Below are 25,184 nucleotides of genomic sequence, written 5' to 3' on the forward strand. Positions count from 1 at the left end.
TTTTTAGGTAAAATATCTTTCTTTTTTACATAGAGATGTTCAGGTGATATTTTCTAGTCAGCAACATTTGGGTATCATGGCCCTTTAATATCTCCTGAGGGGGTTATTTAACAGGGGGGGGGTCTTTAAACATGTTTATTATGTGATTCGACCTGCTTATGGGTATTGTTACTTAAGCACATGGCTTGTGGAACATAACGGCCTTGAAAGTGACACAGCCTTTGCAGTCGGGTGCACTTTTTCTGGACTGTACGGCTTACCTTGTGACCGGGCGTGGTCAAGTTTTTTACTCTCCTGTTCGGCATTCCTGACCGCGTGGCGACGTAAACATTCTGGTCCGCTGGTACATAGAAGGTGGTGAGTGCCCCAGCCATTGTGGGTATAAGGTGCCGTTTAGATTTTTTCTTATCTGGTCCATTTTCTTGTATTCTTATCCCAGTTATGGAGGATTCTGATGTTGAGATTGAAATAGTCTCTGATTCAGATTCCACTTATTGCGAAGAATACGAATCGGCCCAGATGACACATGACAGTCAGTTATGTTCCGTAGGCTGTTCTAGAGGGCTCAATTCCTTGGGATCAGGAAATCAGGGGGCCGCTGAGCTATCCACCTCTGGGAGTTCTGTCCCTTGAGAGGCGAGTTCCCTACCACTTACTTACATGTGCAGGTGACCCAGATTATGCTTATCCCTCCCTGGATGGTGGTTTGTTCCCTCCGTAGGTTGTGGCACGTTTCCGTATTCAAATACTTATGGCGTTGGCACATCTGCAGTTCCCAGATGTCTGCTTAAAATTATGTTCGTGTCCCTTCAACCCGGGTTCCCCAGGCATGGAGTTGCCCCGTTCAACTCTCCGGGGGAGCGACTGGTCCTGAGGCTCCGGCGTAGGTGTGCTGTGCTTTTCGGTATAGACTGGCGTGCCTTTGTGTTCTGCTACGGCACATCTTGGAGTTGTTGGAGGATCACATCCTTAATGGATATAGGAGTTCTCAGTCTTCTACTTCGAATAGCTCGCAGAATTAAATATAAGGGGATGAAGTAATCTTTTTATAGTCTGATTATTGAGTATCCTTTCCAGTCTGAGCTTGGACGAGCAGGGTTCTGTTGGGCTGCTCCTGCGGGTGTGTCTGTTCTCCTTGGGCGAAAACCTACGGGTTACCTTTTCTTTTATTTAATCCGGTGAGGATGACTTTTATTTGATTTAAAGAGCTCATGTTTTTTTTTATATTCCTTCGGGAATTTTCCTTCTGGAATCGATACTCGCAAATTCTCTACGGAAGTTGTTTTGGGGACGCGTCTCGGTGGAGTTCAAGTACGTCACACTCCGTTGGTTCCGATATTGCCGGGATTTGAGTGTTTCCTTCCCTGCATGGGTTGAGGATTTGGAGGATTTAGCCTCCTTGCTGCCGTGATGAGCTGTCTTGCCTTTCAAGGGCTATTGGAATGTCCTTCGGGACTTTCTCCTTAGTGGTTGAGGCCGCCTTATGGGATGGCCTTGCGGTCTTTCCTACTCTGGGAGTTAGTCGTTCCTTTTTAGGAATCATAGGCTGTGTGGTCTCCTTATCCTGGCTCTGTCTAGGCTATGCATTCTGTTTCCCTGGATGTAGTCCTCTGGTTCTATACTCTGAGGAGATTATGGAGACTAGCCTTTGTTCACTCGCTCTTTGGGTGACTTTGTCCCTGGTATTTCACTGTGGTCCTGGAAGTTGGGCGTTGTACGCCTGTTGGGTTAGAGTCTTCGTGGCTCTGTCGGGCCCTAGCTCTTTTGGAGTTGGACTTCTGTTAGCGGTGTTCTTCCCCCTTGGGTGGGATTTATGAGTGAGTCTTAGACCTGTTCGCCGCGTTAGCCTTATCCTCTGTGTAGTCTGTTTTATTCTGACGGGGTATGGTGTTTCCTGGGGTATTGTTTGTTTAAACGATACTGGGGCTCAGACCTTACTTTGTCTTGATCTTTCTGGGCCTAAGCCAGCTGGTATGATTAGGGGTTAACTCCATGGTTTCACTACCTGGATCTCGTTGTGAGTGCGGGTGCTCTTTTTTCATGACCTTATCTGGCAATTTTTTTCCTGAATTTTATGATCCTTATGACTGGTTCGGGAGCTCTAGTTCTTCAGGGAACATAGACTATATCTTATGGTCTCGCTAGTTGAGCTACTAGCAGTTTGGCCAGAAGTTCTGTGTGCTCAGGCTTCTCAGGGCCTGCCTTGTTCTTGAATGGTATGTGCTTAAAAGTTCCTTTTAATATTCCTATATAGCACCTGGATGTTTTTCATTCGGCTCAGATTATGGCTTTGACCTTGTGAGGGTGTGCGCTGTTCTTTAGCTGTGCCCTTTCCTTTGTGGGGAGGGGTTGTTTGCCTTTCTTAAGAGGTGAGGTTTTCCTCTCTCTGGAGGATGGTTGTCCTGCCCTGTGTGCAGGTGGTTGGAACAGGTGGTTTATCCTGTATAGAGAGTGGTCCACTTTCTGGGGTTGTTCTGTTCCGTCTGGGGTTGCAGTCTCCACGTTAGATCATAGTTACGCTATCTCTATGGGGTGCTCCTTGGGAGTACCTGTTGGAGGTGCTGTGTTGAGACTGCCATAGAGTGTCCGGCTAGATTTCATAGGGCTTCTGTAAGGCTCCCGAGCTCTGTTGGGGTGCCGGAGGCCGTCCCATTCCACCCTTTTATCTGGGGGCTGGTGGTTGGGGTCCTTTCTGTTCCCCTGTCTCTCAGACCTGTAGGTTACTTGGGCTTGTCCGGTGTTTGAATAGGATCTGAGATATGTTGTCTATCCTCGGATCGTGGTACGGTGAGCCTCTTTGAGGTTCTGGGTTCCTAGCTGTTCCGGATACGTGTGTAGGCCTTGCAGCTTTGAATTACCTGCAGTGTACCGCTAATTAGTGGAGGTTAGCAGTCTGTCGGTTGGTGTCTATCTATCTTCGGCTGCTTTTTACTTGTTTACAAGTATTTTATTTTCCAGGTCATCCTGGTATGACTGAAGTGTGTGGTGTTCAGAGGTTGTTCTCTGAGTTTGATGCACGTGTTGGTTTGGGAATATTTCAATATTCTGAGTTCCTGGCGACTTGGGACTCTGGTTTCAGTCGTTTTTTCGGGGCAGTTGCTCTGTTTTTCAGAGTTTTTCAAGTTTTCTTCTCTGTTCTGATTCCCGGTGTCAACCTTGTGATTCTGTACAGTTTGGGGTCTGGGCCTTACCTTCCCTTGTTTCAAGAACCTTTAGGGTCCCTGTGAGTTTGGCTCGCTTTTTGGGGTTTTCCATTTTTATTCGGATCTTATTGCACCCTGTTTAGGGTCTTCCAGGAAACCGTGTTGTTCCTCCAAGTCCTCTCCCCTTTGGGAGATTTCGGTTGTTGTTCCCCTTTCTCTGTAAGGGTGTGTGGTTGAGGATCGACCTTTGGGTGATGGTTTCTCCTGGAGGAGTGTTGGCTCAGTTGAGTCAGTTTCTGTGGTCTCTAGCAAGGCTTGTGGACTAGCTGCGGGTCAGTGTCCTTGGGGCCTTCTTTTTCAAATGTTTTCTTGGCTTCGGACGAAGCTGGATTTTTGCTGGGTTGTGGTTTCAGGCCTGGTGCCCTCAGAATGTGCTGCATTTTGTACCCTCCCGTTTTAGCATTCAGTGTCCTCTATAGCTTGGGTATTGTTTTCCCAAAAGTAATGAATGCAGCTGTGGACTCTTTCCATTTTTGAAGAAAAACATAAATTATCCTTACCTGATCATTTTCTTTTCTTCAGATGGAAAGAGTCCACAGCTCCCCGCCCGTGTTTTTTATGTGGGGCGTCTATTATTTTTATTCTTCTGACACCTTTTCACCCTGATATTTCTTCTACTGTTCCTTGTTCCTTGGCAGAATGACTGGGGGATGAGAGGAGTGGGAGGAGTATTTAAGCCTTTGGCTGGGTATCTTTGCCACCTAATGGTGGCCAGGTTCTGAATTCCCAAAAGTAATGAATGCAGCTGTGGACTCTTTCCATCTGAAGAAAAGAAAATGATCAGGTAAGCATAGTTTATGTTTTTGCATGTACAGTTTCAATTAACCGTACTGCATTAAAGCAGGAATTATGTGCATTTCTTTCATACAGGTGGTCAGAGTCCATGATTCATTACTCATGGGAATTACCTTCCCTACCACTTGGAGGAGGCAAAGATTCCCAAACCACAAGAGCTCTAAAAAACATCTCACACATACCTTAGTCTTTGCCTTTGCTGGAGGTGGTTAAAGAATAAAGATATGCTTGTTTTCCTTCAGTGAAAGGGGTTTTCAGTGTATTTTGAGGCCCAGTTTCCCCTCAGGGTGCAGTGCTTGTCAGAGGGATGTATTTGGGATATTGTTTGTGATTCTTTTATTTACCTCATGGGAATTTCTTCCTTAACTTTCCATAATCTGTTGCAGGGCCGTGTCTTCTGCCTCCCTTTATGGATCTACAATATACTCCTATTCCATAACCTCTACTGATATGTTTCAGTACTAGTTTGGCTGTCTGCTGCTTAGATGGTGGACGAGTGTCTACTGATAATTACCGTATTATTATTTAAATTGTTGTTCCTTCTTTGTGTCTTAAGTCTGCTTCAGAAAGATCTTTGCATAATTTGGATGTTGTTAGGGCATTAAAGTATTACATTGGTGCTTTTAAGGCCTTTAGACAAATTTCTAGTTTAATTAATTTATGCCATTTCTTTAGCTTCTTGGTTGAAACTTTTGATTCACAATGCTTATTTGGAGGTTGGTCAACCTCCTCCACAACGGATTACTGCTCATTCTACTAGTTCAGTTGCTACTTCTTGGTAGGGTGACCATATTGCTGCAATAAAAAGGGGCCCATATGAAAAATACATGTCAGGGTTCTTATACAAAACATTTCTTAAAACAGCCCTGATATATGCATTTTTCATATGTGTCCCTTTTTAAAGCGGCAATATGGTCAGCCTACTTCTTGGGCATTTAAGAATGAGGCCTCAGTTGATCAAACTTGTAAAGTAGCTACTTGGTCTTCTTTGCATACTTTTACTAAATTCTACCATTTAGATGTTTTTGCTTCCTTTGAGGCAGCTTTTGGTAGACAGGTGCTTCAAGCAGTTGATTCAGTTTGATTCTGGTCTGTTTTATGTTTTATGTGCATTAAAAATTTCTCAGTAAAAAATATGTTTTTAAATCCCTCCCTTTGTGTTATTACTCATGGACTCCACAGCTTGGGCATTAGTTACCATGAGTAATGGATCATGGACTCTCACCACCTGTATGAAAGAAAACATAATTTATGCATGCTGGATGAATTAATTTCTTATACCCCCCCCCCCCTTTTTTTTTTTTAAGGCTTTTGTTTTCTTTTTTTAGCACCTCTTTTTCCCTGCTCCATTTTGTTTGGATCATGCTCTTTTTCTTACCTCACTTGCTTGGCTATGCATTAGATTGAGGTATGTGTGAGGTGGGATGGGATATATAAAGCTCTTGGGGTTTAGGAAGCTTTGCTTCCTCCAAGTGGTAGGGAAGGTGATTCCCAAGAGTAATGGATCGTGGACTCTAAATAATGAAAGAAATTCATTTATCAGGTAAACATAGATTATGTTTTTCTGTTGTGTGTATTGTTTGATTTGAAGTAAAACATAAGTCTATGATATTTCAAGTTGTGTATATATATATATATATATATATATATATATGTTTTCTATCATGAGTTGAAAGAAGTTTCTTTGGTTTTTATGCTTCTTGAAAGGTGTATTTTTTAATAATTTGGAGTTGTGTAGTTCTAAACAAGAATTGTAGATACGATATTACAGAACCTAGTATTGTTATGTAGACAGCTTTGTGTTCACCATTGTCATCATGTAGTATTTTCTGCTTCCCCTCTTAGGTGATATTGAGCTCAATGATAAAAGAATGTGAACAGAAAGTGGAGAACAAGACTGTGCAAGAGCCCCAGGGGTAAGTACACATTTTATTTCTCCCTTAGGGCCTGATTCTCAAAAACTCTCCGGTATGGAGAGAAGTCATTGGGTTATTATAGTGAACATTATATTGTAACGTGTCTCCCCTTCACATAAAGAATATTAGTAAGCTCCCCTTAATGAGTTACACAGTTAAAATTGCCTTTAAAACAATCCTTGAGTGATCATCATAATGCTGTTGAGGCATCTTATAGAGTCTCAACAGACCAGAGAGGTTTAGTGAATCAGTGTTTTGGCCATAAAATATTATCTAAGACCATATTGTTTGTTGCAGATGTTAGCAATGCAATTAAAAGGGCAGTCTAGTCAAAAATTACTAACAAACTGATTTCTAAGCTGTTGAAGACTGCCCCTTATTTCAGTGCATTTTGACAGTTTTTCACAGTCAGACAGCGCTAGTTTGCTAGCGCATTGTCCTCACTCCCATTGAGTTATTTATGAGTCAGCACTGATTGGTTAAAATGCATGTCTGCTAAAAGAACTGAGATAAGGGGGGCAGTCTGCAGAGATACATGGTAATCACAAAAGTAAAAAGTGCATTAATATAACAGTGTTGCTTATGCAAAACTGGGGAATGGGTAATAAAAGGATTTACTAACATTGGATAGACTGGTAAAACAGGCAATTTGCCTGTCATATCTGCTGTTTTCCCTGCTCTGCTACAGAAAAGGGCTTTTTGATTACCCTTGAATAGGTCCCTAGAGGCTTGGGATCCTAATATACCTGCAACACTTGTAGATTATTTTAATGTCATGCAGACCTCTACTCAGGAGAGATGTGCAGTGTGTAAGGCTATATTTGTTATAGATGGACTAATTGGTTATGTTTCTACAGCTGCTTTTTTCAGGGGATACCTCACAATTTTAAGGTCTCGACCGCAAACAGATTATTCCTGGAGAGGTTCCATTTCCTGCATGGATGTCCTTGGGGGATAATTCTGAGTTATAAATGTATTTATCAAGTCTCAGTAGGTCATTGTCTGTAAAGGAACATTTCTCAGCTCTATGGTGGATAGGCTTATGTATCAGATTCACTTTTTTTTTTTTTTTACTCTATACTTTATCTTTTTTGTCTATGATAAAGTAATTTATATCTGCTGTATGATCTATCCATTTCTAAGCTCCGCTTCTCTCTGTAGTTTGTATTATTGTAAAGAACTTTTGTGCTTTTGACTTGCAGCGGTTCATTAAAGTCATTTATCTATTACCAGAAAATAAGTCACTTTGGCTTGAGATATCTTTTCAGAAATGTTCTAAGCTTGAAGACTGACCATATGTAATGTACTGGAGCAGATTTAAACACATTTCAATTGCATTTTAAAGTAGATGCAAATGTTGTGGTCCTTTTTACTATTAGCTTTTTCACTTTGTGGTCCGTTTCTGCTATTGCAAGCTATAGTTTTCACCTACGTTGATGTACTTTATTTTACACCAGCTATTCTAATTGTGATCTATATTTTTCAGCTAGCATCGAGAGATAGATCCATTTAAAATTAAGTGAATTGGTTTAATAATAAACCAACACTCTCAATCCCAGACTTCTGTACACCCTCTGGCAATAAGATGTTTCAACCTTTCTAAACCCTAGTGTCATAAAAGATAAATGTTTTCACTAACACTTTTTTTAGTTTCCGCTAGCATGAACAAATGCTTATTTGGACCATTAGACGTTATTAAAGGGACTTTGTAGAGTAAAAATAAAATACTCTATTTCACTTGAGGTTTTTTTTTTTTTACTGCATGTCTTGCTCCTTCAAAAGGGTTAAACACAGAGTAGCACTACTATTTCACTAGAGGTTTTATTTTTTTATCAAAATCCCTTCTTTTACTGCGTGCCTTGCTCCTTCATAAGGGTTAAACACAGAGTAGCACTACTGGAACACGCCACGCTGCTCCATGACTCAGTATACAGCCAATGATTGGAGCGAGCATGCATAGGTTTATCTACTCCGGATTGGCTCACCAACTGCAGCCTTATCTGGAGTGGCACACATCACTGTTTTAACTAGGTATTTAACCCCGTTCCAGGAGTTTAACATGTAGTGAAAGAAAGGAATGCTTTTTTATTTGACACTAGAATGTCCCTTTAATTTCTATTGGCTCTGTGGTCTATACAGTTACACAAAATCCAAGCTCCTCAAACACAAAGACATTCAGTAGTTAAAAAACAATATATACTGAGGCTTCTATTGTGTAATTACATCCTGGTTTTGTGTTAAGTAAAACATAAATTATAAGCTTAAAATAGAAACTCTTTCCTTCCTTTACACAGCGACATGTGCTCTATTCTTTTGCTAAGCCAAGAATTTAGGTTGCAGGATTTTGTTTTAATATAAATGTGGCAAAGGACATGTCCCTGGCAGCAGTCTTAAAATACAAGATGTGTTTCCCACAGCATGGAAAATAATCAGAGCAAACTCTACAAGTATTTACTATATATATATATATATATATATATATATATATATATATATATATATATATATATATATATATATATATATATAGAAACTAGATGACACTCTTGAACATGCAAGAAGTTGCAAATACAACACAAATTGAGGATTAGTTAAGCTATTGGCCAAGAAATATGTTGATAGAACTAAAAAGTCCCAGCAGTACGTAGGATCCTAACTCAAGCCTTTCATTCTGGCTTTTTATATATATTTATTTCTTTTCACTGATGTGTAAAAATGTTTATTTCTCCAACATAGGTGTGTCCGGTCCACGGCGTCATCCTTACTTGTGGGATATTCTCCTCCCCAACAGGAAATGGCAAAGAGCCCAGCAAAGCTGGTCACATGATCCCTCCTAGGCTCCGCCTACCCCAGTCATTCTCTTTGCCGTTGTACAGGCAACATCTCCACGGAGATGGCTTAGAGTTTTTTAGTGTTTAACTGTAGTTTTTCATTATTCAATCAAGAGTTTGTTATTTTCAAATAGTGCTGGTATGTACTATTTACTCAGAAACAGAAAAGAGATGAAGAGTTCTGTTTGTATGAGGAAAATGATTTTAGCAACCGTAACTAAAATCCATGGCTGTTCCACACAGGACTGTTGAGAGCAATTAACTTCAGTTGGGGGAACAGTGTGCAGTCTCTTGCTGCTTGAGGTATGACACATTCTAACAAGACAATGTAATGCTGGAAGCTGTCATTTTCCCTATGGGATCCGGTAAGCCATGTTTATTACGATCGTAAATAAGGGCTTCACAAGGGCTTATTTAGACTGTAGACTTTTTTGGGCTAAATCGATTCATTATTAACACATATTTAGCCTTGAGGAATCATTTTATTTGGGTATTTTGATATAATAATATCGGCAGGCACTGTATTAGACACCTTATTTCTTAGGGGCTTTCCCAAAGCATAAGCAGAGTCTCATTTTCGCGCCGGTGTGGCGCACTTGTTTTTGAGAGGCATGGCATGCAGTCGCATGTGAGAGGAGCTCTGATACTTAGAAAAGACTTCTGAAGGCGTCATTTGGTATCGTATTCCCCTTTGGGTTTGGTTGGGTCTCAGCAAAGCAGATACCTGGGACTGTAAAGGGGTTAAAGCTTAAAACGGCTCCGGTTCCGTTATTTTAAGGGTTAAAGCTTCCAAATTTGGTGTGCAATATTTTTAAGGCTTTATGACACTGTGGTGAAAATTTGGTGAATTTTGAACATTTCCTTCATGTTTTTTCGCAATTGCAGTAATAAAGTGTGTTCAGTTTAAAATTTAAAGTGACAGTAACGGTTTTATTTTAAAACGTTTTTTGTACTTTCTTATCAAGTTTATGCCTGTTTAACATGTCTGAACTACCAGATAGACTGTGTTCTGAATGTGGGGAAGCCAGAATTCCTATTCATTTAAATAAATGTGATTTATGTGATAATGACAATGATGCCCAAGATGATTCCTCAAGTGAGGGGAGTAAGCATGGTACTGCATCATTCCCTCCTTCGTCTACACGAGTCTTGCCCACTCAGGAGGCCCCTAGTACATCTAGTGCGCCAATACTCCTTACTATGCAACAATTAACGGCTGTAATGGATAATTCTGTCAAAAACATTTTAGCCAAAATGAACCCTTGTCAGCGTAAGCGTGGCTGCTCTGTTTTAGTTACTGAAGAGCATGACGACGCTGATATTAATATCTCTGAAGGGCCCCTAACCCAATCTGAGGGAGCCAGGGAGGTTTTGTCTGAGGGAGAAATTACTGATTTAGGGAACATTTCTCAGCAGGCTGAATCTGATGTGATTACATTTAAATTTAAGTTGGAACATCTCCGCATTTTGCTTAAGGAGGTATTATCCACTCTGGATGATTGTGAAAATTTGGTCATCCCAGAGAAACTATGTAAAATGGACAAGTTCCTAGAGGTGCCGGGGCTCCCAGAAGCTTTTCCTATACCCAAGCGGGTGGCGGACATTGTTAATAAAGAATGGGAAAGGCCCGGTATTCCTTTCGTCCCTCCCCCCATATTTAAAAAATTGTTTCCTATGGTCGACCCCAGAAAGGACTTATGGCAGTCAGTCCCCAAGGTCGAGGGAGCGGTTTCTACTTTAAACAAACGCACCACTATACCCATAGAGGATAGTTGTGCTTTCAAAGATCCTATGGATAAAAAATTAGAAGGTTTGCTCAAAAAGATGTTTGTTCAGCAGGGTTACCTTCTACAACCCATTTCATGCATTGTCCCTGTCACTACAGCTGCATATTTCTGGTTTGATGATCTGATAAAGGTGCTCGATAGTGATTCTCCTCCTTATGAGGAGATTATGGACAGAATCAATGCTCTCAAATTGGCTAATGCTTTCACTCTAGACGCCACTTTGCAATTGGCTAGGTTAGCGGCTAAGAATTCTGGGTTTGCTATTGTGGCGCGCAGAGCGCTTTGGTTGAAATCTTGGTCGGCTGATGCGTCTTCCAAGAACAAGCTACTAAACATTCCTTTCAAGGGGAAAACGCTGTTTGGTCCCGACTTGAAAGAGATTATCTCTGATATCACTGGGGGTAAGGGCCACGCCCTTCCTCAGGATCGGCCTTTCAAGGCAAAAAATAGACCTAATTTTCGTCCCTTTCGTAAAAACGGACCAGCCCAAAGTGCTACGTCCTCTAAGCAAGAGGGTAATACTTCTCAGGCCAAGCCAGCTTGGAGACCAATGCAAGGCTGGAACAAGGGAAAGCAGGCCAAGAAACCTGCCACTGCTACCAAGACAGCATGAAATATTGGCCCCCGATCCGGGACCGGATCTGGTGGGGGGCAGACTCTCTCTCTTCGCTCAGGCTTGGGCAAGAGATGTTCTGGATCCTTGGGCGCTAGAAATAGTCTCCCAGGGTTATCTTCTGGAATTCAAGGGACTTCCCCCAAGGGGGAGGTTCCACAGGTCTCAGTTGTCTTCAGACCACATAAAAAGACAGGCGTTCTTACATTGTGTAGAAGACCTGTTAAAAATGGGAGTGATTCATCCTGTTCCATTAAGAGAACAAGGGATGGGGTTCTACTCCAACCTGTTCATAGTTCCCAAAAAAGAGGGAACGTTCAGACCAATCTTAGATCTCAAGATCTTAAACAAATTTCTCAAGGTCCCATCGTTCAAGATGGAAACCATTCGAACTATCCTTCCTTCCATCCAGGAAGGTCAATTCATGACCACGGTGGATTTAAAGGATGCGTATCTACATATTCCTATCCACAAGGAACATCATCGGTTCCTAAGGTTTGCATTCCTGGACAAACATTACCAGTTTGTGGCGCTTCCTTTCGGATTAGCCACTGCTCCAAGGATTTTCACAAAGGTACTAGGGTCCCTTCTAGCGGTGCTAAGACCAAGGGGCATTGCAGTAGTACCCTACCTGGACGACATTCTGATTCAAGCGTCGTCCCTTCCTCGAGCAAAGGCTCACACGGACATCGTCCTGGCCTTTCTCAGATCTCACGGCTGGAAAGTGAACGTGGAAAAGAGTTCTCTATCCCCGTCAACAAGGGTTCCCTTCTTGGGAACAATTATAGACTCCTCAGAAATGAGGATTTTTCTAACAGAGGCCAGAAAAACAAAACTTCTGGACTCTTGTCGGATAATTCATTCCGTTCCTCTTCCTTCCGTAGCTCAGTGCATGGAAGTGATCGGGTTGATGGTAGCGGCAATGGATATAGTTCCTTTTGCGCGCATTCATCTAAGACCATTACAACTGTGCATGCTCAGTCAGTGGAATGGGGACTATACAGACTTGTCTCCGAAGATACAAGTAAATCAGAGGACCAGAGACTCACTCCGTTGGTGGCTGTCCCCGGACAACCTGTCACAAGGGATGACATTCCGCAGACCAGAGTGGGTCATTGTCACGACCGACGCCAGTCTGATGGGCTGGGGCGCGGTCTGGGGATCCCTGAAAGCTCAGGGTCTTTGGTCTCGGGAAGAATCTCTTCTACCGATAAATATTCTGGAACTGAGAGCGATATTCAATGCTCTCAAGGCTTGGCCTCAGCTAGCGAGGACCAAGTTCATACGGTTTCAATCAGACAACATGACGACTGTTGCGTACATCAACCATCAGGGGGGAACAAGGAGTTCCCTAGCGATGGAAGAAGTGACCAAGATTATTCTATGGGCGGAGTCTCACTCCTGCCACCTGTCTGCTATCCACATCCCGGGAGTGGAAAATTGGGAAGCGGATTTTCTGAGTCGTCAGACATTGCATCCGGGGGAGTGGGAACTCCATCCGGAAATCTTTGCCCAAGTCACTCAGCTGTGGGGCATTCCAGACATGGATCTAATGGCCTCTCGTCAGAACTTCAAAGTTCCCTGTTACGGGTCCAGATCCAGGGATCCCAAGGCGGCTCTAGTGGATGCACTAGTAGCACCTTGGACCTTCAAACTAGCTTATGTGTTCCCGCCGTTTCCTCTCATCCCCAGGCTGGTAGCCAGGATCAATCAGGAGAGGGCGTCGGTGATATTGATAGCTCCTGCGTGGCCACGCAGGACTTGGTATGCAGATCTGGTGAATATGTCATCGGCTCCACCTTGGAAGCTACCTTTGAGACGAGACCTTCTTGTTCAGGGTCCGTTCGAACATCCGAATCTGGTTTCACTCCAGCTGACTGCCTGGAGATTGAACGCTTGATTTTATCGAAGCGAGGTTTCTCAGATTCTGTTATCGATACTCTTGTTCAGGCCAGAAAGCCTGTAACTAGAAAGATTTACCACAAAATTTGGAAAAAATATATCTGTTGGTGTGAATCTAAAGGATTCCCTTGGGACAAGGTTAAGATTCCTAGAATTCTATCCTTCCTTCAAGAAGGATTGGAAAAAGGATTATCGGCAAGTTCCCTGAAGGGACAGATTTCTGCCTTGTCGGTGTTACTTCACAAAAAGCTGGCAGCTGTGCCAGATGTTCAGGCCTTTGTTCAGGCTCTGGTTAGAATTAAGCCTGTTTACAAACCCTTGACTCCTCCTTGGAGTCTCAATTTAGTTCTTTCGGTTCTTCAGGGGGTTCCGTTTGAACCCTTACATTCCGTTGATATTAAGTTATTATCTTGGAAAGTTTTGTTTTTAGTTGCAATTTCTTCTGCTAGAAGAGTTTCAGAATTATCTGCTCTGCAGTGTTCCCCTCCTTATCTGGTGTTCCATGCAGATAAGGTGGTTTTACGTACTAAACCTGGTTTTCTTCCAAAAGTTGTTTCTAACAAAAACATTAACCAGGAGATTATCGTACCTTCTCTGTGTCCGAAACCAGTTTCAAAGAAGGAACGTTTGTTGCACAATTTGGATGTTGTTCGCGCTCTAAAATTCTATTTAGATGCTACGAAGGATTTTAGACAAACATCTTCCTTGTTTGTTGTTTACTCAGGTAAAAGGAGAGGTCAAAAAGCTACTTCTACCTCTCTCTCTTTTTGGATTAAAAGCATCATCAGATTGGCTTATGAGACTGCCGGACGGCAGCCTCCCGAAAGAATCACAGCTCATTCCACTAGGGCTGTGGCTTCCACATGGGCCTTCAAGAACGAGGCTTCTGTTGATCAGATATGTAGGGCAGCGACTTGGTCTTCACTGCACACTTTTACCAAATTTTACAAGTTTGATACTTTTGCTTCTTCTGAGGCTATTTTTGGGAGAAAGGTTTTGCAAGCCGTGGTGCCTTCCATTTAGGTGACCTGATTTGCTCCCTCCCTTCATCCGTGTCCTAAAGCTTTGGTATTGGTTCCCACAAGTAAGGATGACGCCGTGGACCGGACACACCTATGTTGGAAAAAACAGAATTTATGTTTACCTGATAAATTTCTTTCTCCAACGGTGTGTCCGGTCCACGGCCCGCCCTGGTTTTTTTAATCAGGTCTGATAATTTATTTTCTTTAACTACAGTCACCACGGTACCATATGGTTTCTCCTATGCAAATATTCCTCCTTAACGTCGGTCGAATGACTGGGGTAGGCGGAGCCTAGGAGGGATCATGTGACCAGCTTTGCTGGGCTCTTTGCCATTTCCTGTTGGGGAGGAGAATATCCCACAAGTAAGGATGACGCCGTGGACCGGACACACCGTTGGAGAAAGAAATTTATCAGGTAAACATAAATTCTGTTTTCTCTTGTTAAGTGTAGTCAGTCCACGGGTCATCCATTACTTATTGAATATATCTCTTCCTAACAGGAAGCTGCAAGAGGATCACCCAAGCAGAGCTGCTATATAGCTCCTCCCCTCACATGTCATATTCAGTCATTCTCTTGCAGCCTAACTAAAGATAGGTCGCTGTGAGAGGTCTGTGGTGTTTTTTAACTTAGTTTATTTCTTCAAACAAAAGTTTGTTATTTTAAATGGCACCGGAGTGTGCTGTTTGCTCTCCGGCAGCATTAGAAGAAGAATCTGCCTGCGTTTTCTATGATCTTAGCAGACGTAACTAAGATCCACTGGCTGTTCTCATCTGAGGAGTGAGGTAACTTCAGAAAAGGGGAATAGCATGCAGGGCCCCCCTGCAAAAGAGGTATGTGCAGTAAATTATTTTTCTGAGGAATAGAATTGACTGAGAAAATACTGCTGATACCAATGTAACGTAAGTTCAGCCTTAAATGCAGTGATAGCGACTGGTATTAGGCTGATGAGTGTGTGTACACTGAATGTATTTTTCTAAGGAATGGAATTGACTCTGAAAATACTGTTAATACTGAAGTAATGTATGAGCCTTAACTGCAGTAAAAGCGACTGGTAGCAGGCTTATTAATAACACTTCATAACTTTTAAAATGTATGTTTAAAACGTTTACTGGCATGTTAATCGTTTTTTGTGAGGTACTTGGTGATAAAACTTATTGGGGCATGATTTTTACCACATGGCCATCTTTGTTTTCTGCATAGAAACAGTTATCTGAGCTTCCCCACTGTTGTAATATGAGTGGGAGGGGCCTATTTTAGCGCTTTTTTGCGCAGTAAAAATTCAGTCACAATCTGTCTACTTCATCCTCCATGATCCAGATCGTCTCTAGAGAGCTCAGGGGTCTTCAAAATTCATTTTGAGGGAGGTAATCAGTCACAGCAGACCTGTGACAGTGTGTTTTGACTGTGATAAAAACGTTAATTATTAAATTGTTATCTGTTTTTGGGTATTAAGGGGTTAATCATCCATTTGCTGGTGGGTGCAATCCTTTGCTAACTTAATACATTTACTGTGAAAAATTGGTTGCTATAACTATTTTGGTTCATTGTTATTTCAACTGTGACAGTTTTTTGTGCTTCTTAAAGGCACAGTAGCGTTTTTTATATTGCTTGTAAATTTATTTAGAAAAGTATTTCCAAGCTTGCTAGTCTCATTGCTAGTCTGTTTAAACATGTCTGACACAGATGAATCTCTTTGTTCACTATGTTTAAAGGCCAATGTGGAACCCAATAGAAATTTGTGTACTAATTGCATTGATGTTACTTTAAATAAAAGTCAATCTTTACATGTAAAGAAATTATCACCAGACAACGAGGGGGAAGTTATGCCGACTAACTCTCCTCACGTGTCAGTACCTTCGCCTCCCGCTCAGGAGGTGCGTGATTTTGTGGCGCCAAGTACATCAGGCAGGCCCTTACAAATCACTTTGCAAGACATGGCTACTGTTATGACAGAAGTATTATCTAAATTGCCAGAATTAAGAGACAAGCGCGATAGCTCTGGGTTAAGGACAGAGCGCGCGGATGAGGTGAGAGCCATGTCAGATACTGCGTCACAGTTTGCAGAACGTGAAGACGGAGAGCTTCATTCTGTGGGTGACGGATCTGATCCAGGGAGACTGGATTCAGAGATTTCTAATTTTAAATTTAAGCTTGAGAACCTCCGCATATTGCTAGGGGAGGTATTAGCGGCTCTGAATGATTGTAACACGGTTGCAATTCCAGAAAAATTATGTAGGTTGGATAGATACTATGCGGTACCGGTGTTTCCTATACCTAAAAGGCTTACAGAGATTATTAGCAAGGAGTGGGATAGACCTGGTGTGCCTTTTTCCCCTCCTCCCATATTTAGGAAAATGTTTCCTATAGACGCCACCACACGAGACTTATGGCAGACGGTCCCTAAGGTGGAGGGAGCAGTTTCTACTTTAGCTAAGCGTACCACTATCCCGGTGGAGGATAGTTGTGCCTTTTCAGATCCAATGGATAAGAAATTAGAGGGTTACCTTAAGAAAATGTTTGTTCAACAAGGTTTTATCTTACAGCCCCTTGCATGCATTGCGCCTGTCACTGCTGCGGCGGCATTCTGGTTTGAGTCTCTGGAAGAGGCCATTCGCACAGCTCCATTGGATGAAATTATGAACAAGCTTAAAGCACTTAAGCTAGCTAACACATTTGTTTCTGATGCCGTCGTACATTTAACCAAACTTACGGCTAAGAACTCTGGATTCGCCATCCAAGCGCGCAGAGCGCTATGGCTTAAATCCTGGTCAGCTGACGTGACTTCTAAATCTAAATTGCTTAATATTCCTTTCAAAGGGCAGACCTTATTCGGGCCCGGCTTGAAAGAAATTATCGCTGACATTACGGGAGGTAAGGGCCATGCTCTACCTCAGGACAGGGCCAAATCAAAGGCCAAACAGTCTAATTTTCGTGCCTTTAGTAACCTCAAGGCAGGAGCAGCATCAACTTCCTCCGCTCCAAAACAGGAAGGAGCTGTTGCTCGTTACAGACAAGACTGGAAAACTAACCAGTCCTGGAACAAGGGCAAGCAGGCCAGAAAACCTGCTGCTGCCCCTAAGACAGCATGAAGAGAGGGCCCCCTATCCGGAAACGGATCTAGTGGGGGGCAGACTTTCTCTCTTCGCCCAGGCTTGGGCAAGAGATGTCCAGGATCCCTGGGCATTGGAGATCATATCTCAGGGATATCTCCTGGACTTCAAAACTTCTCCTCCACGAGGGAGATTTCATCTTTCAAGGTTATCAGCAAACCAAATAAAGAAAGAGGCGTTTCTACGCTGTATACAAGACCTCTTACTAATGGGGGTGATCCACCCAGTTCCGCGGACGAAACACGGGCAAGGATTCTATTCAAATCTATTTGTGGTTCCCAAGAAAGAGGGAACCTTCAGACCAATCTTGGACTTAAAAATCCTAAACAAATTCCTAAGAGTTCCATCATTCAAAATGGAAACTATTCGAACCATCCTTCCCATGATCCAAGAGGGTCAGTACATGACCACAGTGGACTTAAAGGATGCCTACCTTCACATACCGATTCACAAGGATCATTATCGGTATCTAAGATTTGCTTTCCTAGACAGGCATTACCAGTTTGTAGCTCTTCCCTTCGGATTAGCTACGGCTCCAAGAATCTTTACAAAAGTTCTGGGCTCACTTCTGGCGGTACTAAGACCGCGAGGCATTGCGGTGACTCCATACCTAGACGACATTCTGATACAAGCGTCAAGTATTCAAACTGCCAAGTCTCATACAGAGATAGTTCTGGCATTTCTGAGGTCGCATGGGTGGAAGGTGAACGTGGAAAAGAGTTCTCTATCACCACTTACAAGGGTTCCCTTTCTAGGGACTCTTATAGATTCTGTAGAGATGAAAATTTACCTGACAGAGGCCAGGTTATCAAAACTTCTAAATGCTTGCCGTGTCCTTCATTCCATTCCACACCCGTCAGTAGCTCAGTGCATGGAAGTAATCGGCTTGATGGTAGCGGCAATGGACATAGTACCATTTGCGCGCCTGCATCTCAGACCGCTGCAATTGTGCATGCTAAGTCAGTGGAACGGGGATTACTCAGATTTGTCCCCCCTGCTAAATCTGGATCAAGAGACCAAAGATTCTCTTCTATGGTGGCTTTCTCGGCCACATCTGTCCAAAGGGATGACCTTTCGCAGGCCAGATTGGACGATTGTAACAACAGACGCCAGCCTTCTTGGCTGGGGCGCTGTTTGGAACTCCCTGAAGGCTCAGGGACTATGGACTCAGGAGGAGAAACTCCTCCCAATAAATATTCTGGAATTAAGAGCAATATTCAATGCTCTCCTAGCTTGGCCTCAGTTAGCAACTCTGAGGTTCATCAGATTTCAGTCGGACAACATCACGACTGTGGCTTACATCAACCATCAAGGGGGAACCAGAAGTTCCCTAGCGATGTTGGAAGTCTCAAAGATAATTCGCTGGGCAGAGTCTCACTCTTGCCACCTGTCAGCGATTTACATCCCAGGCGTGGAGAACTGGGAGGCGGATTTTCTAAGTCGCCAGACTTTTCATCCGGGGGAGTGGGAACTTCATCCGGAGGTCTTTGCTCAACTGATTCATCGTTGGGGCAAACCAGATCTGGATCTCATGGCGTCTCGCCAGAACGCCAAGCTTCCTTGTTACGGATCCAGGTCCAGGGACCCGGAAGCGGTGCTGATAGATGCTCTGACAGCCCCTTGGGTCTTCAACATGGCTTATGTGTTTCCACCATTCCCGATGCTTCCTCGTTTGATTGCCAAGATCAAACAGGAGAGAGCTTCGGTGATTCTGATAGCGCCTGCATGGCCACGCAGGACCTGGTATGCAGACCTAGTGGACATGTCTTCCTGTCCACTCTGCCTCTGAGACTGGACCTTCTAATTCAGGGTCCTTTCAACCATCCAAATCTAATTTCTCTGAGGCTGACTGCATGGAGATTGAACGCTTGATTCTATCAAAGCGTGGCTTCTCGGAGTCGGTTATTGATACCTTAATACAGGCTAGGAAGCCTGTTACCAGAAAAATTTACCATAAGATATGGCGTAAATATTTATATTGGTGCGAATCCAAGAGTTACTCATGGAGTAAGGTTAGGATTCCTAGGATATTGTCCTTTCTACAAGAGGGTTTAGAAAAGGGCTTATCTGCTAGTTCGTTAAAGGGACAGATTTCTGCTCTGTCTATTCTTCTACACAAACGTCTGGCTGAAGTTCCAGACGTTCAGGCTTTTTGTCAGGCTTTAGCTAGGATTAAGCCTGTGTTTAAGACTGTTGCTCCGCCGTGGAGCTTAAACGTTTTAACGTTCTTCAAGGCGTTCCATTTGAACCCCTTCATTCCATTGATATCAAGCTGTTATCCTGGAAGGTTCTGTTTTTGATGGCTATTTCCTCGGCTCGAAGAGTCTCTGAGTTATCTGCCTTACATTGTGATTCTCCTTATCTGATTTTTCATTCAGACAAGGTAGTTCTGCGTACTAAACCTGGGTTCTTACCTAAGGTAGTTACTAACAGGAATATCAATCAAGAGATTGTTGTTCCATCACTGTGTCCTAACCCTTCTTCAAAGAAGGAACGACTTTTGCATAATCTGGACGTAGTCCGTGCCCTGAAGTTCTATTTGCAGGCAACTAAAGATTTTCGTCAAACTTCTTCCCTGTTTGTCGTTTACTCTGGACAGAGAAGAGGTCAAAAGGCTTCGGCTACCTCTCTCTCTTTTTGGCTTCGTAGCATAATACGTTTAGCCTATGAGACTGCTGGACAGCAGCCTCCTGAAAGGATTACAGCTCATTCTACTAGAGCTGTGGCTTCCACCTGGGCCTTTAAAAATGAGGCCTCTGTTGAACAGATTTGCAAGGCTGCAACTTGGTCTTCACTTCACACTTTTTCAAAATTTTACAAATTTGACACTTTTGCTTCTTCGGAGGCTATTTTTGGGAGAAAGGTACTTCAGGCAGTGGTTCCTTCTGTTTAATGTTCCTGCCTTGTCCCTCCCTTCATCCGTGTACTTTAGCTTTGGTATTGGTATTCCATAAGTAATGGATGACCAGTGGACTGACTACACTTAACAAGAGAAAACATAATTTATGCTTACCTGATAAATGTATTTCTCTTGTAGTGTAGTCAGTCCACGGCCCGCCCTGTCTTTAAGGCAGATCTAAATTTTAATTAAACTCCAGTCACCACTGCACCCCATGGTTTCTCCTTTCTCGTCTGGTTTTGGTCGAATGACTGAATATGACATGTGAGGGGAGGAGCTATATAGCAGCTCTGCTTGGGTGATCCTCTTGCAGCTTCCTGTTAGGAAGAGATATACCGTATTGTTCCGCATATAGGCCGCACTATTTTCCCTTGATTTGTAGCTTTATATTTGTGGTGCGGCCTATATGCGGGGCGCGGCCTATAATCGGTATATCTCTGTCTTAATACCGGTATTGCCTAGTACGTTAAATTAGGAATGTAAGATGAATCTTAAACTCTAACTTACAATATGCAAGAGTAAGAAATACAGTAATATAGGGCTATACCTTCTTATTGATAGTGATACCTGAGCGAGTATCATTCTGGAGGAACGCTCCTTGGAAACAGGTGACTTCTTGCAGACTGTTACTGCTCAGTCACAGGTAGAGCTCTAATAGGAGCTCGGTCTTCCTCCTGCAAGTTCGGTCACCTGTTTCCAAGGAGCGTTCCTCCAGAATGATACTCACTCAGGTATTACAACATCACAGGCAAGGAATCAGCGTTGTGGTCTGCAGGGACCGAGCGGCAGATGCGGCCGTAGCTGATGAAGTCAGCACAGGAGGAACTGTGTGCTGAATTGAGAGTTAACACAGGAACTAGGAAGCTGGTAAAATATGCGGAATCCGTTATTACCGTGTGTTATCTGGAATGGAACAGTTGGTACAACTGCTTAGGTTCCCAGAGGATGGATATAGGAAGGTAGACAATGGATCGGCTAGGTGATTCACAGAAAGGCAGTATCAAGGTAAATGCTAGTTACAGAAAATCACTAAGCAAGGTACTGTATGTTAGGAAGGAGGGCCTTATAAGGAGATTGCAATGTAAGGTAATTGGCCAGAGCATTTAAAGGAACAGTGTTAAAACATGGCAAATGCTAACAAAAGCTGGAAAATAAACCTATTCTTTAAAATTAAATTTCTTAAAAATGGCACCAAACTTTAAGGGTGCGGCCTATATTCAGGTGCGGCCTATATGCGGCACAATACGGTATTCCATAAGTAATGGATGACCCGTGGACTGACTACACTACAAGAGAAATAAATTTATCAGGTAAGCATAAATTATGTTTTTTCTTTCATAATTGAGACTTCTCAGCTTAATTTTAGCATATTATAGTATAGACTTCTGGAAGTAATTTCAACCTGCTTAAGGGGTCAAAGGCTGTAAAGGCACAAATACAGATATGTTTCTACTTCAAATGTAAAGATATATTAGTATAAATCTGTGGGGGGGGTTTCTATTACTGTTTATTTTCTCAGTTTGAATTCTTGACTTTTTTTAGTTGCTCTTGTAGAATTTTAACATATAGATTAACTTATAGCACTGTTACAATCTTTAGTTTATCAATACCCTTTCTTGTGGTTTGTAGAAAATAGTCTGTACTCTTGCTATTTGCAATCCATTAAAGGCTGCTAATATGGGATAAAGTCAAGTAAATAAATATTGCGTCTATTTTTTATTGATAGCATTATTTTGTTTAGAAACCTGTAGATAAGGAATGCTGTAAAACTGACAGATGGGCTAGTTTAACTAAAGAACATGGCATAAATAATTTGCCTACCTCATTCCTTCCATATACAGGGAGTGCAGAATTATTAGGCAAGTTGTATTTTTGAGGATTAATTTTATTATTGAACAACAACCATGTTCTCAATTAACCCAAAAAACTCATTAATATCAAAGCTGAATAGTTATGGAAGTAGTTTTTAGTTTGTTTTTAGTTATAGCTATTTTAGGGAGATATCTGTGTGTGCAGGTGACTATTACTGTGCATAATTATTAGGCCACTTAACAAAAAACAAATATATACCCATTTAAATTATTTATTTTTACCAGTGAAACCAATATAACATCTCAACATTCACAAATATACATTTCTTTCATGTAATTAGCAAGAGTCCATGAGCTAGTGACGTATGGGATATACATTCCTACCAGGAGGGGCAAAGTTTCCCAAACCTCAAAATGCCTATAAATACACCCCTCACCACACCCACAATTCAGTTTTACAAACTTTGCCTCCCGTGGAGGTGGTGAAGTAAGTTTGTGCTAGATTCTACGTTGATATGCGCTCCGCAGCAAGTTGGAGCCCGGTTTTCCTCTCAGCGTGCAGTGAATGTCAGAGGGATGTGAGGAGAGTATTGCCTATTTGAATGCAGTGATCTCCTTCTAAGGGGTCTATTTCATAGGTTCTCTGTTATCGGTCGTAGAGATTCATCTCTTACCTCCCTTTTCAGATCGACGATATACTCTTATATATACCATTACCTCTACTGATTCTCGTTTCAGTACTGGTTTGGCTATCTACTATATGTAGATGAGTGTCCTGGGGTAAGTAAGTCTTATTTTCTGTGACACTCCTAGCTATGGTTGGGCACTTTGTTTATAAAGTTCTAAATATATGTATTCAAACATTTATTTGCCTTGACTCAGAATGTTCAACTTTCCTTATTTTCAGACAGTCAGTTTCATATTTGGGATAATGCATTTTAATTTAACATTTTTTCTTACCTTAAAATTTGACTTTTTCCCTGTGGGCTGTTAGGCTCGCGGGGGCTGAAAATGCTTCATTTTATTGCGTCATTCTTGGCGCGGACTTTTTTGGCGCAAAAATTCTATTTCCGTTTCCGGCGTCATACGTGTCGCCGGAAGTTGCGTCATTTTTTGACGTTATTTTGCGCCAAAAATGTCGGCGTTCCGGATGTGGCGTCATTTTTGGCGCCAAAAAGCATTTAGGCGCCAAATAATGTGGGCGTCTTATTTGGCGCGAAAAAATATGGGCGTCACTTTTGTCTCCACGTTATTTAAGTCTCATTTTTTATTGCTTCTGGTTGCTAGAAGCTTGTTCTTTGGCATTTTTTCCCATTCCTGAAACTGTCATTTAAGGAATTTGATCAATTTTGCTTTATATATATGTTGTTTTTTCTCTTACATATTGCAAGATGTCTCACGTTGCATCTGAGTCAGAAGATACTACAGGAAAATCGCTGTCAAGTGCTGAATCTACCAAAGCTAAGTGTATCTGCTGTAAACTTTTGGTAGCTATTCCTCCAGCTGTTGTTTGTATTGATTGTCATGACAAACTTGTTAAAGCAGATAATATTTCCTTTAGTAAAGTACCATTGCCTGTTGCAGTTCCTTCAACATCTAAGGTGCAGAATGTTCCTGATAATATAAGAGATTTTGTTTCTGAATCCATAAAGAAGGCTATGTCTGTTATTTCTCCTTCTAGTAAACGTAAAAAATCTTTTAAAACTTCTCTCCCTACAGATGAATTTTTAACTGAACATCATCATTCTGATTCTGATGACTCTTCTGGTTCAGAGGATTCTGTCTCAGAGGTTGATGCTGATAAATCTTCATATTTATTTAAAATGGAATTTATTCGTTCTTTACTTAAAGAAGTCCTAATTGCTTTAGAAATAGAGGATTCTGGTCCTCTTGATACTAAATCTAAACGTTTAAATAAGGTTTTTAAAACTCCTGTAGTTATTCCAGAAGTTTTTCCTGTCCCTGATGCTATTTCTGCAGTAATTTCCAAAGAATGGGATAATTTGGGTAATTCATTTACTCCTTCTAAACGTTTTAAGCAATTATATCCTGTGCCGTCTGACAGATTAGAATTTTGGGACAAGATCCCTAAAGTTGATGGGGCTATTTCTACCCTTGCTAAACGTACTACTATTCCTACGTCAGATGGTACTTCGTTTAAGGATCCTCTAGATAGGAAAATTGAGTCCTTTCTAAGAAAAGCTTATCTGTGTTCAGGTAATCTTCTTAGACCTGCTATATCTTTGGCTGATGTTGCTGCAGCTTCAACTTTTTGGTTGGAAACTTTAGCGCAACAAGTAACACATCGTGATTCTCATGATATTATTATTCTTCTTCAACATGCTAATAATTTTATCTGTGATGCCATTTTTGATATTATCAGAGTTGATGTCAGGTTTATGTCTCTAGCTATTTTAGCTAGAAGAGCTTTATGGCTTAAAACTTGGAATGCTGATATGGCTTCTAAATCAACTTTACTTTCCATTTCTTTCCAGGGTAACAAATTATTTGGTTCTCAGTTGGATTCCATTATTTCAACTGTTACTGGTGGGAAAGGAACTTTTTTACCACAGGATAAAAAATCTAAAGGTAAAAACAGGGCTAATAATCGTTTTCGTTCCTTTCGTTTCAACAAAGAACAAAAGCCTGATCCTTCATCCTCAGGAGCAGTTTCAGTTTGGAGACCATCTCCAGTCTGGAATAAATCCAAGCCAGCTAGAAAGGCAAAGCCTGCTTCTAAGTCCACATGAAGGTGCGGCCCTCATTCCAGCTCAGCTGGTAGGGGGCAGGTTACGTTTTTTCAAGGAAATTTGGATCAATTCTGTTCACAGTCTTTGGATTCAGAGCATTGTTTCAGAAGGGTACAGAATTTGTTTCAAGTTGAGACCTCCTGCAAAGAGATTTTTTCTTTCCCGTGTCCCAGTAAATCCAGTAAAAGCTCAAGCATTTCTGAAATGTGTTTCAGATCTAGAGTTGACTGGAGTAATTATGCCAGTTCCAGTTCCGGAACAGGGGATGGGGTTTTATTCAAATCTCTTCATTGTACCAAAGAAGGAGAATTCTTTCAGACCAGTTCTGGATCTAAAAATATTGAATCGTTATGTAAGGATACCAACGTTCAAGATGGTAACTGTAAGGACTATCTTACCTTTTGTTCAGCAAGGGAATTATATGTCCACAATAGATTTACAGGATGCATATCTGCATATTCCGATTCATCCAGATCATTATCAATTCCTGAGATTCTCGTTTCTGGACAAGCATTACCAGTTTGTGGCTCTGCCGTTTGGCCTA

General features: G+C 41.9%; 1 protein-coding gene across 8 annotated transcripts in view; it reads left to right on the forward strand.

Annotated features, from left to right (window-relative positions):
* The window catches only part of RELCH (RAB11 binding and LisH domain, coiled-coil and HEAT repeat containing), a 388,739-nt gene that overhangs the window by 344,145 nt on the left and 19,410 nt on the right, over positions 1–25,184 (forward strand). For all 8 annotated transcript variants that reach the window (XM_053714624.1, XM_053714625.1, XM_053714627.1 and 5 more), the window contains one exon: positions 5,844–5,914. In XM_053714624.1, coding sequence (XP_053570599.1) covers positions 5,844–5,914 — 71 coding nt within the window. The remainder of the gene's footprint in view (positions 1–5,843; positions 5,915–25,184) is intronic.

The sequence above is a fragment of the Bombina bombina genome, chromosome 5, assembly GCF_027579735.1.
Source record: "Bombina bombina isolate aBomBom1 chromosome 5, aBomBom1.pri, whole genome shotgun sequence".
NCBI lineage: Eukaryota > Metazoa > Chordata > Amphibia > Anura > Bombinatoridae > Bombina > Bombina bombina.